At 38.0% G+C, this 18435-nt stretch overlaps 2 protein-coding genes across 2 annotated transcripts; one reads left to right on the forward strand and one right to left on the reverse strand.

Annotated features, from left to right (window-relative positions):
- Positions 1-153: 153 nt before the first annotated feature.
- Positions 154-2165, forward strand: LOC101745818 (carbonyl reductase [NADPH] 1). Its single transcript, XM_004926577.5, has 2 exons — positions 154-896; positions 1612-2165. The coding sequence occupies exons 1-2, from the start codon at positions 263-265 to the stop codon at positions 1788-1790; spliced, it is 813 nt and encodes a 270-aa protein (XP_004926634.1). The 5' UTR covers positions 154-262; the 3' UTR covers positions 1791-2165.
- A 1427-nt stretch (positions 2166-3592) lies between these two features.
- LOC101745959 (adapter molecule Crk) lies at positions 3593-17471 on the reverse strand. The gene is made up of 7 exons (XM_004926578.5): positions 17012-17471; positions 13494-13616; positions 12294-12537; positions 9815-9943; positions 8291-8368; positions 7613-7708; positions 3593-6584 (listed from the first exon to the last, which is right to left on the reverse strand). The coding sequence occupies exons 1-7, from the start codon at positions 17059-17061 to the stop codon at positions 6477-6479; spliced, it is 828 nt and encodes a 275-aa protein (XP_004926635.1). The 5' UTR covers positions 17062-17471; the 3' UTR covers positions 3593-6476.
- Positions 17472-18435: the final 964 nt, after the last annotated feature.

Consider the following 18435-nt stretch of genomic DNA (forward strand, 5'->3'; position numbering starts at 1 on the left):
AACAAATGGTATGTGTACAGTGCAGTGCCTTAAATTTCCATTATCCATTGGTTTATAATTACATTACGCTAAATTGCTTTCGACCGTTCGACATTGTGATGTAAAATCGTTGGCTGTATGTGTTAGGTTTCTTTTACTCAGTTTGTAAGACATATTTGAAAAGGTTTTAAAAGTGATTAAATGGTGTCAACTGTCAAAGCGAGTTTGTTTTGTAAAGATAATTTATGTTTTATAATTTATAAAGTAAATTTATGAGAAAAAAATGTCCACTAAAGTTGCTGTCGTAATTGGAGCTAATAAAGGCATAGGTTTCGCAATTGTCCGAGGACTCTGCAAACGCTTCAACGGAACTGTTTATTTGACATCGCGTGACGAAGAGCGTGGGAAAATAGCAGTGGAAACTTTGAAAAACGAAGGCTTAAACCCGAGCTACCACCAACTTGATATAACAAACAAGAAAAGCGTGGAAAGTTTTCGGGATTACATAAAAACCAAATATGAAGGAATTGATATTTTGATAAATAATGCAGCCATAGCATTTAAACAGAACGCAACAGAACCGGTCGCAGTTCAAGCCGAACAAACTTTGTACGTTAATTTCTTTTCGTTAACATCAACTTGTGAGATACTGTTCCCCATAGTTAAAAATGGTGGGAGGGTTATTAACGTGTCTAGTAGTGCCGGTCACCTTAGCAGAATTCCAAGTGAAAACTTGAGGAATAAACTCAAAGACTCCAAACTGACCTTGCCAGAACTGATTGCCCTCATGCAAAAGTATGTGGATGATGCGAAGCAAGGTATTCAAGCTGAAGAGTGGGGTAATTCTTCATATGCTGTGTCTAAAGTAGGAGTCACTGCTCTTACCAAGGTTCAGCAGAGAATGCTTTCTGACAGAGGTAAGCTGAATTTTGTGCTAATTAGTGACTATGTAGGAAGCCTGTGTTTATCCCGACCTATTTGTGGATGCCTCAATCAAAACTACTGTCACTACTTGCAATGATTTTGGAAGTCAATATGCATTCTGTTTATCTTAAGCAATTTTCTCTTTAAATATAAATTTTATTATATCTAAAATGTTAACTGAAATTTCTATATTAATTGAATTTTAAATAATGATGTGATGTTATACAACACAATGCAACAGCTAACTATACTGAGACTTTAGAACTTATATCTCAAGGTGGGTGGTGCATTTACGTTGTAGATGTCTATGGGCTTAACACTTAACACCAGATAACCACTTAACACCAGGTGAGCTGTAAGCTTGTCCACCCATCTAAGCAATAAAAAAAAAATACACAGTACACAAATAATGCAGGCTACCATAATGAAACAAAGAGAAACAAATGCAAGTAATATACAAGCAAGTACATATACAATATGCCTTCATTTGTTAATACCCTCTTTTTTGTGTTAGTAGAGGATAACAGTATTCATTACCTTCTCCCAATCCTTTTACCTCAAGCCAGTCTCAATTATCCTGTAAAAATGTTATTTCACCGTCAGTCCAGAATAAATAACTGCTTGTGGCAGAAAAAGCCCCAATGGTGGTGTGATACTCAGATTTTTTTTTAAATAATACATTTCTTCATCTCTTACCATTTTTTTTAGATATCAAAGTGAATGCAGTACATCCAGGCTATGTAGATACTGACATGACCTCCCACAAAGGTGTACTGACCATCGATGAAGGTGCATCAGCTCCTCTGTTTCTAGCACTGGACGCTCCAGACTCTGTAAGAGGCCAGTATGTCTGGAATGACTGCAAGATTGTAAGCTGGGATGAATGAATATAGATTTAGAATAATTTAACTGTGTTCATATTGATAAATAATATTTCTTTGAATTTGAAATTATAATTTTTTTAAACAAAATATAACACGGCAGATTAAAATTCAATTACATCTCATCTATTTAAACTTTTGAATGCTAACCTGCAAATATACCAAGCGTAGCATTAATCACAAACATTTTTTATTATTATACTCGCTAAATGTGATTCTTAAGGAATATACATGGATTTATAATCAGAATACTAGTGCCTAATAAATTTAAATTAGTTTATTAAGAAAGTAACAGCTTAAACAGAAGATGGATACAGACAACATCTATTATTCAACTGTATGTTAAGGATCTTGAAATACATATATATTTTAGTTACACAATGTCTTTGATTTATATTTTTTTTGTGTGTGTGACTTAAACGTTAATAGCACTGGCCACTATTCTCATCAAACGTCTTGAATGGTTTGACATGCAACCTATAACCCATAGACACAACCTGCTAACTTTTTCACTGGACCTTCTCAGTAGGTTGCCATTAGTAAGTTCTCCCAGGTTGAGCCCTGTAAACTTACCTTCCAAACCAGTGAAGCATGAATAGTCTCTTAAGGCTATCAGCGATTAGGTCATCATCATCATCTCGGCGTCCGTTGTTCACTGCTGAATGTAGGCCTCTCCAACTGATTTCCCGTGCGGCCGGTCCTATGCCACCTGCATCCAACGTGACGTGGCATCTGGTAGTCCCTCACTACGCTTACCAGTACGTGGTCTCCATCGCGGATCTTTCTCCCATTGGCCGTCCGACCTTCGCCCTATATGACCTGGCCACTGCCATTTCAGCTTGCTAATCCTACGGGCGATGTCAGCAACTTTGGTTCTTTTATGGATCTCCTAATTTCTGATTAGGTCTCGTAGAGAAATACCAAGCATAGCCCTATCCATAGCTTTCTGCGTAACACTAACCTTCCTAAAAAATCCCCTGTCAAGCAGTGTTGTTAGGTTAGGGAGAACAAAAACATGAATGTAATTATATATTCAAAGCTTTTGTAACCTGTCTAAACAAACAGCATTTATTCCAGTTTGAAGGGCGAGACAGACATATAATTGTTATCTGTTACAATTCGTCCTAAAAAGGTTTTCACCAGTTTCTTCTTGTCCCGGCCCCAAATCATACGAGGACAGCGCAATGTGTCCTCCCTATCATGCTGCATAGGAACGCCTGCCTAACATACACTCTCCTTGGGTTATATCTCCAGTAGTATATCCATTGCAACTTAGCATAGGGGTGGTTTTTTTCTGTTTCTGTTTTTAGTGTTTGTTTCATACACCACTTTCATTAGTTGGTATTTTTTTTCCTACCTATGCTGATAACCTTGAGAGGCTATTTCAGCTTCACCCCAACGTGTAGGTGAGCTCACGGGGCTCAAACCGGAGTGATGCTAACACTGGTCCTAGCAAGAGCAGTGCATCGCAGAATCTACCACCGAGTCGAGCCCTGCGTCGCAAGCGACGGGTTCGACGAGGACGGCGACCGGTGCTTGTGGTACCTAAAAGCACATTTAATGGATCGGGAAGATCCGTAATGACATGAGTTGGTAATGACAAGAAGTGCGTATTAGACTTCTGACTGGCTCGAAAAAGTACCAGACGTATTTTTTTATCCTTCAAATAGGATTCCCATCTTAATTTCAGATGTACGTTGCACTTTCAATTGCGTGTGTTAAGTCGAGCTTTATTCGTACAAGTTTTTTAAACAGAAAATAGAGTCAATAGAAAGAATTTTCAGATTAGGGAAAGAAAAAGAAAAAAATCGTTCTTAAAATTTATTACCAAAAAAGATACAGATAACTTAATAAAATTATAATATTAATAATAATGACGATTTAAAAATTGTTTTACAGATGTACTACTTACATACTATACATAGACAGGTAATCTCATTATAACCATAGACTAAAATAAAAATGATTTTTTTACAATGATAACATTTGGTACGTTAAAAACAACATCTTTACAATCGACAAACATTAACGACTCCCGCCAATAACTTGTGCCATTAATAAAGTCAAATTAACTGTTCAATATGAACATGACTTTGTTACAATTGGCGATTGTAAAAAGGCCTCAAAACAAGCGCTAGCTTCAATTAAATTAATTATTAAACATAATTAATAGTGTAAATACCATGAAGAACTTTAACGTTAAAATTCTGTAGTTTTATTGGATATGAAAATAATTAATCCGGTATTATTTAATTAAGAGTATTTTACCCCATCTTCCTACAGTTCGCTGCAGATCAGGTTTTCGCATATTAGTAAAGTTCCCTGTCCACAAAACTGGTTCTACAATTTGAGTCGGTCGATTATTTAATGTCTCACACAGATATGCCTTCGATAGTTTCTCAGCTATTTCATTAAATACTTCGACGTAAGATTGTAAGTTGTGTATATGTGAGCATGGTTTTAAGTTTCTTCAGCTGTATTAAGCATACGAATTTAATTTTTTTTTATTGCTTAGATGGGTGGACGAGCTCACAGCCCACCTGGTGTTAAGTGGTTACTGGAGCCCATAGACATCCACAACGTAAATGCGCCATCCACCTTGAGATATAAGTTCTAAGATCTCAAGTATAGTTACAACGGCTGCCCCACCCTTCAAACCGAAACGCATTACTGCTTCACGGCAGAAATAGGCAGGGTGATGGTATCCACCCGCGCGGACTCACAAGAGGTCCTACCACCAGTAATAGTTTAAGGAAACTCAAATACATATAACGGTCACATAATACCATCAACCATTTGACTGCTGTGTAGGTCACCGGTGCCTTACGCGGCGTACTGAAGTAATTATGTCGATTTGTCTTTTCGATCTGGTTTTTTTATGATTGAAGGATTACTGGTGGCCCAGCAGCCTTTCCAGTTTCACCAGGACAGGTGGGCGAGCAAAGGCTCAGCCAGGAGGGGTGGAATTACAACTCAGAGCAACTGCTTCGCGAATGAATCTACTACCGGATCCGAATCGCGACCCGCTGAGAAACTCAGCGGGCTGATGCATGGGTTCGATCTTGTTATTAAGGTGCGGAATACCTAGTGGACTGGGAAAGACGAATCTATTTCCACCGGTGACCTACGTGTTAGCCAAAGGGTTAAGTTTTTTTTTCTGATACCAGCGTCGAAACTAGATGCAAAATGACAAAGAAATTCATATCTTAAAAACTATATTACTCGTCCTCGCCGTTACCGCGAAGTCGTGTTTTTTTTTTTTTTTAATATTGTAACCACATCCATTTTTGGCATTATTTTCTGATTTCGAACAGCGACACTTGAACTTTTTCATTAAAACAAAGTTAGTTATAAAGTAGCTTGTCGAAAAGTAAAAACGAGCCAGCTTTTCATATCACGAGCAACTTACTTACTCGGTACACAACACACAACGTACACCTGCTTCTGTAGACAACTTAGTGACGTCATTTGTTAGTACGCCACGGCGACCGTCTATACGAGTGGTAATGATTGGAGCTTACAAACGAAGACGTAATTAAAATAACTAAATAATTAATTAATACATAATACATTGTATACATTTTGCGTTAGCAATTATTATAAAAATATTTCTATGTGTTTATTCATGAGGACCTCAAAAGCGTTTCGGCTGGGGCCGGCCGTCTCCGGGTCCTCACGAACTAGTGACTACATATTTTCATGGAAGAGCTTTTTGCGTTACTTTTGATATTATTTATTTAATAAATCAAAACGAACGCCGTTTTATAACTAATATTTACATACGCGACGAATGAGTGTTAGTTCGAAATACTTAAGGATGTCGACGAGTTAATTTGGCAACGACACAAGTACAAGCCTAGACTCGTGGGGCCACTGCGTACCCCGGGGTAAGGGATCGCGGGGGGTGCTCGTGTCTACCCCGAACTGTCCGGGGGCGCGGCGCTGTGTAGCCTCCCACGTTTACAGTTGAGTTTAATTTACAATAGTGCAATCGGCAGCGGAGGGGAGTGGTGGCCGCCAGGGTTGCCATCAAACACATTTTATACCAGTTCAATTTGTTAATAATTATGTTAGTAACTTTAGGATGTGTCGTACAATGATGAGGGGCACGTAGCCATGTGCCTATATTTTCATGGAATATATAATGTATAATAATATGGTAGTATAATTTTATTTTAGGTTAGCGACATCTTCAATACGAATTTAGTAATTGATTCAAATTAATTCGTCTACTTTGTTATTTATATGTTATATAGTTATCCTATCTTGTCATATATCCACACGAGGGTGCACACCACATACATACGTCATTATGCATAGTATAGAACGCGTACAACGCCTGTGCAATTAATACGCGATAACAAAATAATATTTCACAGGTTATTAATTAATCCAACCGTTATGGTACAAGGTATTGTTCCAATTTAAGAAATTATAATGAAATTTCGAATTTTACGTTTCTCAATCAAATTCCTGCAACAAACAGGCACGTATCGACGCGACGGTGTTTGATTGAATAAGTGTAAAGTTTACAAAAATTCGATGTAGTTTTACTAATCAATTCCATTCTAATAAAGGCGCGTATTTATTCCTATTGTATAATAAACTAATACCAATAAAGTATTAAAAACGGGTTTATATGTTTGGAAATAAATGCGTCCCGGGGAGGTGTCGGGGGTTGGGGGGGTGCATCTAGCTGGGCGTGTTCTCGTCCAGGAACTCGACGTATGTGAAGGGGAAGTGTCCGGTCCGGCCGTTCAGTTCCCCGACCCACTGCCCGTTGATGTTGATCTTTGTGACCTGCGCAACGAGCAAGCCGCACGCTCAGATTGTCTCTCGGGTTCAATTGTCTTTTTTTTTATCTACCTAAGCTGATAGCCTTGAGAGGCTGTTCCAGCGTAACCTTAACTAGTAGGTGAGCTCACGGGGCTCAAACCGGAGCGTTGCTAACACTGGCCCTAGCAAGAGCAGTGCTTTGCAGAATCTACCACCGGATCGAGCCACTGAGAAGATCCGGCGAGAAACTCAGTGGGCTGTGTCTATGAGCCAATTCCGGTGACCGATGCTTGAGGTACCTAAAAGCACCGTTAATAGATCGGGAGGATCCGTAATGACGTGCTTTGGACGACGTGGACTGTTTACCATTCGGTCTACAGGATCGGGTATGTGAATTGTCCCGGACTACCGCAGTATCGTGGGGGGAGAGGGGGGGGGGGATATTTTCCTGCTCGAAGATGTTAACTGCCAGAAGAGCTGATCTGATTCGTGGAGTCGTCAACGAAATGTAATGTCTAGGTACACAAACTTAGATTATTAGGCATTAGAATCAAACGGCAGGTTAAGGAGTTTTGGGGCGAATGTAAACAGTGACGTCATTATTGAGTAGTACCTCCTCTTTTAACGTTAAATTTATATGGTTGCTACATATTACTTCTTCTTTCTGTTGGAGTTTGAATATGTAAGTAATGGCAGACAACACTTGTCACATGTGAAGTTTATTTAAATGTTAAAACAGATGCTTGTCTTCAGTTATGAAAAGTACTTCTCATCTAGACGCGGACAGTGAAACATCCTATGGTTTTATAAACATAAAACATTGTAAATGTGTAATAGTGTACCTAGTTTGTAATATATATTGACCATGAAGTCAGTGTTTTAATATAGCCCCTCACCTCCAGAGGCCAATCCCTACAAATAGAACCACATCTCACACTTTCTACGCTAATTCTATTTGCTTTTTTTTTAACAAGAAATGTCTGCCGAGCGGTGCAGAGTGCTGTGTGGGGGACGGCGAGGGGCCGATAGGGGGCGTTGCTGGGGGACCTCACCTTAATGATGTCTCCTTCCTCAAGTTTGAGGGCCGTCTTGTCGTAGGCGTTGGGCACCCGGGCCTGCCGCACGCGCGCCAGGGCGGGCAGCTTGCGCTGGACAACAACACGGTATTACACTCGACTGCCGGACTGTTGCTAAAATACTCAAGTGCAAATTTGGTTCTATTTTTTTTAATGGTTTAGATGGGTAGACGAGCTCACAGCTCACCTGGTTTAAAATGATTACTGCAGCCTATAGACATTTACAACGTAAACACGACACCCACCTTGAGATATAAGTTCTAAGGTCTCGAGTATAGTTTCAAATGCTACCCCGCCCTTCAAAACGAAACGCATTACTGCTTCACGGCAGAAATAGGCGGAGTGGTGGTACCTACCCGCGCGGACTCACAATACGTCCCACTACCAGTAATTACGCAAATTATAATTTTACGGATTTGATTTTTACTACACGATCTTATTTGTTCACCGTGGAAGTCAATCGTGAATATTTGTTGAGTACGTATTTCATTAGAAAAATTGGTACCCGCCTGCGGGACTCGAACACCGGTGCATCGCTAGATACGAATGCACCGGACGTCTTATCCTTTAGGCCACGACGACTTGCGATGCTTCGTGTCAACGGTTTGCTTCACAAATAATCTATATAGAACAATATAAATGAGATGCCTTTACCTCCATGTTGGTGAGGTGGGAGTTCTTGTTGACGGGCGGGGCCGGGGCCTCCAGGGACTCCGCAGACATGTCCGCCATCTACACCAACAAACTCATGTAGCTAGTGTTTTTCTGTCTAGCGCGAACAATACAACTTTTATTTATTAGTGACAACCCTAAATGTGAATAAAGATGTTTGAGACCAAAGGTGGTACACATTCGTTGCCATAAATAAATAACGGGGAACAAATCACGCACGCTCATTTGGCCCCAAATTAGGAATCCCTGTGTTGTAGGTACCGTGGGCGTTTAAATATATAGATAATAAACACCCAGACAAAGAGGAAACAAATGAACGTTTGTCCGATGTGGGAATCGAACCCACGACCCTCGGCACAATAGTCTGGAGCGCTAATTACTGCTCTACCGAGTCAGTCATGACAGCCGAGAACAAGGCATACAACTGAGACTTAAATCTTCAGACTCTAAATGTAACACAATATTCACGCGGTGGTGACTTTTGCTGATAGCCTTGGGAAGCTATTTCAGCTTTATCCTAGAGTGTAGGTGAGCTCTCGGGGCTCAAACCGGGTGCGTTGTTAACACTGGCCCTAGCAAGAGCAATGCTTCGCAGAATCTACTACCGGATCGGAAACGCGACCCACTGAGAAGATCCGGCGAGAAACTCAGTGGGCTGCGTCTGTGGGTTAATTTATTTATAGGACGGTGACCGGGGCTTGAGGTACCTTAAAGCACCGTTAATATATCGGGAGGATCCGTAACGACGTGTTTAGGGCCACGAGTTTTGTTCTGGTAACCACTTAGCAGCGCGCAAACTTGGAGATTGTAATCAAGCTCAAGTGCCATATCCTTGTCCATATCTTGTATACATATACTGGTGGTAGGATATCTTGTGAGTCCGCGCTGGTAGGTACCACCACCCTGCCTATTTCTGCCCTGAAGCAGTAATGAGTTTCGGTTTGAAGGGTGGGGCAGCCGCTGTAACTATACTTATGACCTTTTAGAACTTATGTCTCAAAGTGGGTGGAGCATTTACGCCGTAGATGTCTATGGGCTCCAGTAACCACTTAATATTTATTTATTTATAACTTTATATACTAGACAGTATAAAGGCGGACTTCATGCCATAGGCATTCTCTAACAGCCTACCTTAGGAGGGTGCAGAGATGAACCTTGGTAGGTGTAGTGTGATAGTAATATTACTTAAGCATATGTGTATATATAACATACATAATATTTATAGATACAAATACTCGTACTTAAATAAATACATATACACATAAAAATATATATAAGTAAATATTATCAATTAGATGACTCTGCTAACTCTCTGAGAAAAAGTTCTCGAATCCACGTCTTAAACGCTTCACGTGTAGTGGCCGACCTTATTTTGAGTGGGAGCTGTGATTAATAATATGAATATAATATTTAATATCAGGTCGGCTGTGACCTCATCCACCCATCTAAGCAATAAATAAAAAATCCTTATTCTAACGATGTAACACTAGCTAGTGAGGAGCTGACCCTCTGCACGTAGGGCACGGGGATGGAGCCGGTGCGGCCGTGCACGTTGCGCGCGGTCCACCACTGCTCCTCGTCGCGACTCACCACCGCCAGCTTCTCGCCGCGCCGGAACGGGAGGTCGTCTGCGTCCTGGAACCAGAGCACGCCCTGTGTGTTACTAGCCTCATCTATGCAACTCATCCACAACCCACCCACTCAACACTAGTCAACACCATGTTGCAATATTACTTTTTACAGCCACACTTCTGTTTCAGTGTCAAATATGATAATCATACTCGAGTTACTAGGCTGGCAATATCACACGACCAGTCTAACTGTCCACTTTATTAATCGTGACATCAGAGTACTCCATTTCTGGCTCCCTAGGGCTACGACAGACGTTTCGTTCACCCATTAGCTAGAGTAATTTCAACAATCACCTTTATCTTATTCCATTTGACGGATCAGACCATAGCTCACACATCACAAAGATTAAGCCCAGTGCGAACTTTAGACCCTCGCACTAAGGGATCGGTAGACATTAATACTCGGACCGTCTTATCATTCAGTCCACGGATGCATCGAATTATCGAAACCTCTTATTATGTCCCAGTAAATCTCATTGTTTCCTTGGTAAGTAGACGTAACGCAGGAGTGCAAGTGCAAGACGGATAACCCAGGAGAGAAAATCCTCTAAAAAGTTATTGTTTTTCGAAGTGTAAGATAAACAATTATGAAAAATTAATTATTATTTTTTCTACCCTCGAATACAGTACAGACAAACTAAATATTATTTAAGCTTTTGTTATTAAAGGCTGTCATTACACTACAAAAGCACCGAGCGAAGCTCATTCGCGCGTTTGTTGGTACGTAGAAGTAGCCATGTGTACAGTGCACAACAAAAAATGTCTGCTACTGGACATATGAACCATATTCTAAGAATAGAATATTATGGAGACCTGAATATTGTATTTACGACATTCTGCTGCCGGAAATTTCTAGATCGTGAATAATATTAAAATTAGGGCGGCCAGTTTAAATGGGTTTAGTTAGCTCTAGATTTTCGTACAATGAAATTAGCGCTTGTTACAGGGATGTCAGGCAAAAAGTCCAAGATTTGGCACTAAGCAATAAAAAAAAAAACATGCCTCATAATTTGTTAAGCATTGCGTTTTCTACAAATTAATACATGGGACAGTACAAAACAGTATAATCCCATATAGATGCTTGTTTGTTTATAATTAAAAAGTAATCAAAATAGCAAGGGGGAAACTAAAGAAGATACATTAGCCAGAGTTATTTTTTAATTTTTTTTTCTGTTCCTTTGTTTGTTAGCGCACATCTCTGGGACTAGAGAAAGGCTTTTTATATAGTTTCCAGACGAAGACAGAGATTAGTTTGGAGCACAATGCAGGCGTTATTGCCATAAAATCGAATGTTTGCATTTTTAGCCAAAACGACTGAACCCATATTGACGAGATTCAGGACAGGAGCAGTTTGAAGCCTGAGACAATGTACTTTTCAACCCACTGTTGAGCACGGGCCTTCGACCAAGGGATATACGATGTAATCATAAAAGAGAATCTGGCAAAAACTTGAGTGGCGCTATAACGAACAATATTGGACAGTCGATCTTATTGTTCACCCAATAAGAATGACACATACGACGCTGTTTATGACGAATGGTTAGGTCGTTCATGAGAATTAGCAATAACAGACTTAAATGTTTCGCTGCCTACAACTGACGAAAGAATTTCACACCTTTTTTAAATGAAATACATGCCATAGCCCTGTGGATACAAAACTGGCGAGGTGGAAGAGTACTCATAACGTCATTCAAAATTACTGGTGGTAGGACCTCTTGTGAGTTCGCGCGGGCGAGTACCACCACCCTGCTTATTTCTGCCGTGAAGCAGTAATTGCATTTGTGGATGTCTATGGGCTCCAGTACCCATTACACCATGATAATCTCTGGTCTGTTACTAAACTTGTACTATTATTACGCATGAGGCTAGTAAAGACTTTAATCTAAGCAATAAAAAAAAAAAAAACTTTTTGGCGGGAACGCAAGGAGTGAAGTTGTGTGATTTGTTTTATTTAGTCTTTAAAGTGGTTCTTCAGGTTTAAATGCGTAATAACGGTGGTTTATTTAGGGGTTTAGTATCTGTGAAAGTTCACAAATTTGGGAAAATAAAACAAAGCCACTGGACGTAGCTTCTCGAGATCCTCCAAAAAGTCCACTGAAAAAGTCTCAGCAAATGACCACCATTTTACTGAGATTGTATTTCATCCTATATCATGTTAATTTTTTTGTAAATTTAATTCGTTTTTAATCATTTATGTTATGTCGCGATTAGTTTCCTTCGTTTTTTATTATTCATAAACTGTAAATAATTGAAACGGCGAAATTGACACTGGCTAATGCGCAAACCGTGCCGGAGACAAAAAGTAAAATAGAAAAAGAACAGGCTAGTAAAAACTGAAAAAAAAAATTACTCACGTTGCCAGCGAAATCGAACTTCGCGATAACTATCTCTAGGGTCTGGTTCTGCTGCGGAGGCTGGTGAGCGATGGCCGTCCTCGCGTAGGGCCTCACCAGCGCCGTCGTGTCCAAGTAGTGGACGCGGTAGAACGACAACAGCGCCGCCATGTCCACGAACACCTGGTCTCCGATGCGGAAGAGCACCGAGCCGTCGGGTGAAACGATGCGATCGATTATATAGTTCGACACCCGACCTGCTTCTCTGTTGGATTGTAAATAAAACTAGATGTTGAGGTGATAAAGTTGTGTTTTGAGTGGCTTGATATCTATATATATAAAAATGAATTGCTGTTCGTTAGTCTCGCTAAAATTCGAGAACGGCTGGACCGCTCTCGCTTTTTTTATTACTCATATCTGTTCGCGACATCATAGAATTTCCTTTAAAGTTTGCACGTTACTTGAAAATTACTTATTTCATATTATTTAATAAACACTTCTTATACAGTCTGGGTACAGCTTACAGGAGGGACTCGAATAGGCTGCGGTCGGATATGCAACTTGTGATTACAAGCCATATTATAATTTAACCTTAATCGGCTCCAGTGTCCGATTAGCACCAGATGGGTCGTGTACTATCCATCTACACTTATGAAAAATCTGTTACCCATGATTGACAAATTAACATTGTTCCCAGAGTTCTTCTAATGAGTGTTGCGACTTTACCGGTGTTCAGATCCTCCAGAGAGACTATTTTTTTCAAGTAAATACATACATAGCACATGCCTATAAACGATGAAGGTATAACATCGTGTTATTACACTCTATTGAGATTGACTATTACTCTATTGAGTGAAACACTTATTTTTTTAAATTTGCACGTGTACCAGCACCGGAATCAAAAACAAATACATTTCCAGGCAACTCTCTAGTCAAAAATGAATCACAATAATTCCCATAATATTTAAATATGTATTTCACTTCACTACAATACAAAATGTTGATATGATAAAGTCCACTTGAAACATACATAAAAACGAATAAATCATTTGAAATATAATTAAAGAAATGAAAGACATTTAAGTCATTGTACCGTTTAAAAAGTTGGGTGACTGCCAAGAAGCTGGTACAATTGACGCTGAAGACTTGAGTCCTGATCATGGAGATTGTTAGACTAGTTGCTTCGTTTCTATGAATCACAATTGGACGTGTCTGACTTACTTGACGCAAAGAACGTAGTTTCCAACAATGGACTTCGAATCCCTGACCAGAAACACGCCACTCTCAGTCTCATTAAGGAGCAGATCTGTAGCTTCTTTCCGCGTCATGCCGTGAAAGTACCAGCTGTGAAAGAAAATGAAATTATATTTTTTATTCCATATCGACATAATATGTAGTTAGTGGGATATGTGGAAAAATATGTCCTCTCGTGTTTTTTAAAAAATTCCTGCGACTCACTAGCCCAAAAATTTTCGGTCTAATTCTATAGTTACTACTACTAGAACATTCTCATAGGAGGACTTCACAGTTATTGATAGGAACGAATATTACAAAATGTGGAAGAACCAAAAATATGTCTATGATAGCTAGTTACTGTATGAGCAGTCACGCTGAATTACACAAGAAAGACTCAACTATAAAACTCTCATTTACACACTAATTCAGTCATGTTGAATAAAATAGATATTCATAAGCTAGTAAATTAGACAATTTACAATAAATTTGACATGACAATCTCACTATATATGCTCAAACATAGAACGCTAACTGTCCAAGAGATTAAAATCTCAATATCTTCATTGAATAGTTAAAATATTTGAAAATACATTACTTTTCCATAAGTATAATATTTACAAGTGTCCTAATAACAAAGCATAAACTCCAGTGTATGGATCAAAAGCTTCACACTCTAGTTAGTGTACATGATTACATTAAAGCGCTATTAAACTGATGTAAAATGGGACAAACAGTAAAACAGGTCAACAGAAACATACAAGAATTGTTCTAGAACTATAAACCGAGACTAGTGTTTATGCACAATTTCAACTTCAAGAGGAATTTGAAATTAACTTCATTACATTCAATACCACATAAGCTTTTGACTTATCCAGTATAGTCATTATCTGAGTTCATAGACATCTTGCTATGCATGCATGCATGCTAACATCACCTACATATCTTGAGACACCCACACCTAGGGCAGTGGTGTACAACATGGGACTCTCAACTGCTGTGGGGGCCGCCAGTGGATTGTCGGGAGTCGTGACCAATTTCTATTTTTGATCAATTTAGTAGTTCGTAATAGACCACTCCCTCCCTAACTAGGGGTCGCCAAATTTTTTCTCTACTGAAGGGGTGGCAATTGAACAAACTGTGCACCAGTGATCTAGGGCATTCAGCATGTTCAAAAAACAGTATGAAGTACCTTACTTCACCTGTTGATTTTCCCCTAAACTGGTCAAATGAAGTGATCCCTCAGTAGTTGCTGACTAAATTTATGATTACTTAAGGGGTTCCACTATATGATAAGTTTTTTAAGCATTTTTGGGATTTTTTTCAGACAATCAACAAAAACCTTTATCATGTAGATTATATAAAAAGCTTCACAACAAATGGGACATCTGATACTTATTATATTAAAATTTTGGATATAATAATAGAAAGATGTATCAATCTCAAAAATTTTAGGTCTAATGTAATAATTTTAAATCTATGTATTCGAGGATTCTATGCAATAGCCACACTACAATAGGCCAGCTCCTAGCACTCAACTAAGTGCTCTGAACAATTTCTTCTTCTAACTTCTGAGCTTTATAAAGAACAAATTTTTATTCAAACTTACCACTATTTTATGTATGGGGTACAATCAATTTACGTAAAAAAAAATTACTCATCAATTGTGAAACCCCTTAATAAAATGTATTCTTAATTACAAGATTTGAGAATGCAAACCTTTGCTGACTTCTGATTACAATACAATAAACAGACAGCTCTAGCTAAATAGCCATTCCCAACTTGTGTCCAGTTTGTTTGTGAATCTTGTAGATTTTTTTTCCCTACCTATTCTAATAACTTCGAAACAGTTACACTAGATTCACAGAACTAGTAGGTGAGCTCACAGGGCTCTAACCTGACGACGTTGCTAACACTAGCAATTTACGGTTCAATCTATTTTTTTCAAAACAGCACAAAAGCGTAGATATAAACTTTATAAAATGCAGCTAAAAATTCAGTTCACATTTAATTATGTAATTTTTTTTCTGAAAATAATTCAACTGTCGAATTTAGAATGAACACAATCAGCGTGTAAACCTAATAAAAGATAATTTTTTTTTAATGGAATGCAGAAAATTTAAAAACATCTAAACTTCATCTGAGTTTAAGTAAACTATGCTTGTTTTCATGTTGATACTACGAACAACGGTTAATCTATTAATTATCAGTTACTCTTACAACAGAACAAAAGTTTTTTTTAAAACTTTGATTTAAGCCACAATTGATGTTACATGACATTGCACCTCCATAGAGGTTCCAAAAGCAGCAATTATAGCTCTCCTTCACCGATAAATAAAGAGCTCATTTGAAAAATAAGCTAAATGCTTTTGCCTATTAGTGCTCAAGCTTCATCATACTACCAATTTCAAATTAAGTTAAAGTTCCATTAAAAATAATTAATTAAAAATGTTTCATTAAACATCGTTAATCATAAAAAAACTTTACACTAAACATAATTAAACATCAACAAACGGTTTTAATTAACATAATTTACCAACAGTTATCATGCCCATTTGTGAACTGCTTACATATTTCATTTTGCTATTTGAAAAACTTTATACTACCCAAATCAATAACAGACATTCCAACATTTCTTAAAAAATAAATATTTAAGTTTCCTCCATATGAACATACAGCCAAGTACGAAAAGGACATTAAAGTATAGAGACACTAAACAAAAACTAGCTAGAAATATTTTTTTGTCTCATATCGCACGTACAGTGCGATAACGTCACTTATGCAAATCACCTATGTTATTTTTCAGGAGAAATGTTGGAAAATTCGACATCTTACTATATAATTCTTATATAGTTCTGCTAGGCTATACAAATAAAATCATAATATTTAAACTACAAACTTCATCAGTAAATGCAAAGATCTCTCTCGTCTCACCATAACTATTAACTAAAAAATGTATTTTCTCATACTCAGTTCAGTGTTAACAAAAATCACATATATGACTTTATAGTACTGTATGTGCGATATAATGAATGACCTATCAATAACCTAACATAGTGACATAGAGAATGTATTAATGTTGATAAACATTGATAAAAGTATTTTTTGTTACTGATAGTAACATTGAAAAATATCTGATACCCTATCTATTATAAAAACAGAAGCACAAGTGGATTATTGCAAGCATGATTCAACCCTGTCCCTGTCAGAACTGATCTCCATGGCAGTTAATGAAAAGAAGAACATAAAATGATTTAGATTACGTAGCGGGGAAACAAATTTAAGTTCTGTTGATACATTACCAATTTATGTTGGCATTGTTATTCTCATAAATTAACTTCCTGTAGTGGTAATTTATTAAGTAGATGCGCCTTGGCATTGCTGTCGCCCGCTTATCACCAGAAGTTCAGCAGCCACGTACGACTGCTTTGGTTTTGTTATGAAACACTTTTGATAAGTTTTGGATGTTAGAATTTAATTTTAGACTCGTATTTTACGATACCGACCTGCTCATGTCATTGGGGTCGAAGGAACCCCCCATTCCGGAATTCGCCATACCTGGTCCGGAACGTCAAGAACACGCCTAGTTTTAGTAAAACTTCGTCATTGCCGGAAATCACTATTTAACATCTTTTTCCACGACACTTTTAGCAAAACATTTTTATGTAGAACACGGTTCTATAACTTCTTGATGACCACAAATCACAGAACAAACGAAAAAAATCACGATTTGTTGTCACTTTAAGACTTGATGTTCACATCAAAACACATGTTTCCGCATTTGTAGCGCGCCGGTGTAGTAGCACGTTTAGAACGTGCGCTTCTCTTACTAAGTACAAAATACGAAATGTAAGAATTTTTAGAAATCTAAATATAAATGTTGAATTTAAAAATAATTCATCGACATTCACACACGCGAAGTTCCCTCAATGTAGATAAGTCATAGATAGTCTTTTTGTAATGTTTGACGCATTTACTTCTATGAAAGGTTGGTTGTCTATGATATAGGTTAAAACCATGGAGTTATTAAGGTACTTATTAACTCCATGGTTAAAACTCAACAACATTGCAGAACTTTTAAAATAAATGATTATTTGAAATTATTATTTGAATATTAATTGAAAAATCTAAATGATCATTTCAATGCTTCTCTGTTTCGTATTGTTTATTTTTATGGTGTAGTATAATAAAGAATACTCTAACTCTCTATCTCCTCTCTCTCTCTCTCTCTCTCTTATTTACTATTTAGTATTATTATATTATATATAATTTACTACCAATCTATAACGTTGAAGACCGAAAGCTGAAATTAAAATAAACTATTTTGCTAACATGAATGGAAAACAATGTCCATAAGGTATTTTATGATATTAAGAGTTTTCTCATAAAATTATGTAGTCAATTGTAATGTTACAATCGTGGCAAACTTTCGATCCGTAGATTACGATAATTACGGGCGCGAGTTTATCTTATACTTTCTTAAATTATATACAACTCTGATAACGTTTGTCAAATAGTAGGTCAAACAATAATCAACAATAACGTACCTAAAAACCACATCTACCACCTATCTTTGTTGCCAGTATTGTTTCCAATCTGTCTTATAGAATAAAATATAGTCACCTGCCTTGTACATTCTATCAAAATTACTATGATGCTATCTACATAGATAATACACATACGTTAGTTACTATATAATTACCGTCTAGCTCACAACATACCCATGCCCGATCCTGTAGACAGAATGGTAAATAATCGACGTCGCCCAAAACACGTTATTACGGATCCTCCCGATCCATTAACAGTGCTTTTAGGTACCACTAGCACCAGTTACCGTCCTCGTCGAACCCGTCGCTTGCGACGAAGGGCTCGACGAGCGCATTAACTGCCCACTGAATTTCACAGTGGGTCGCGTTTCCGATCCGGTGGT

Source organism: Bombyx mori, chromosome 27, assembly GCF_030269925.1.
Source record: "Bombyx mori chromosome 27, ASM3026992v2".
Classification (NCBI taxonomy): Eukaryota; Metazoa; Arthropoda; class Insecta; order Lepidoptera; family Bombycidae; genus Bombyx; species Bombyx mori.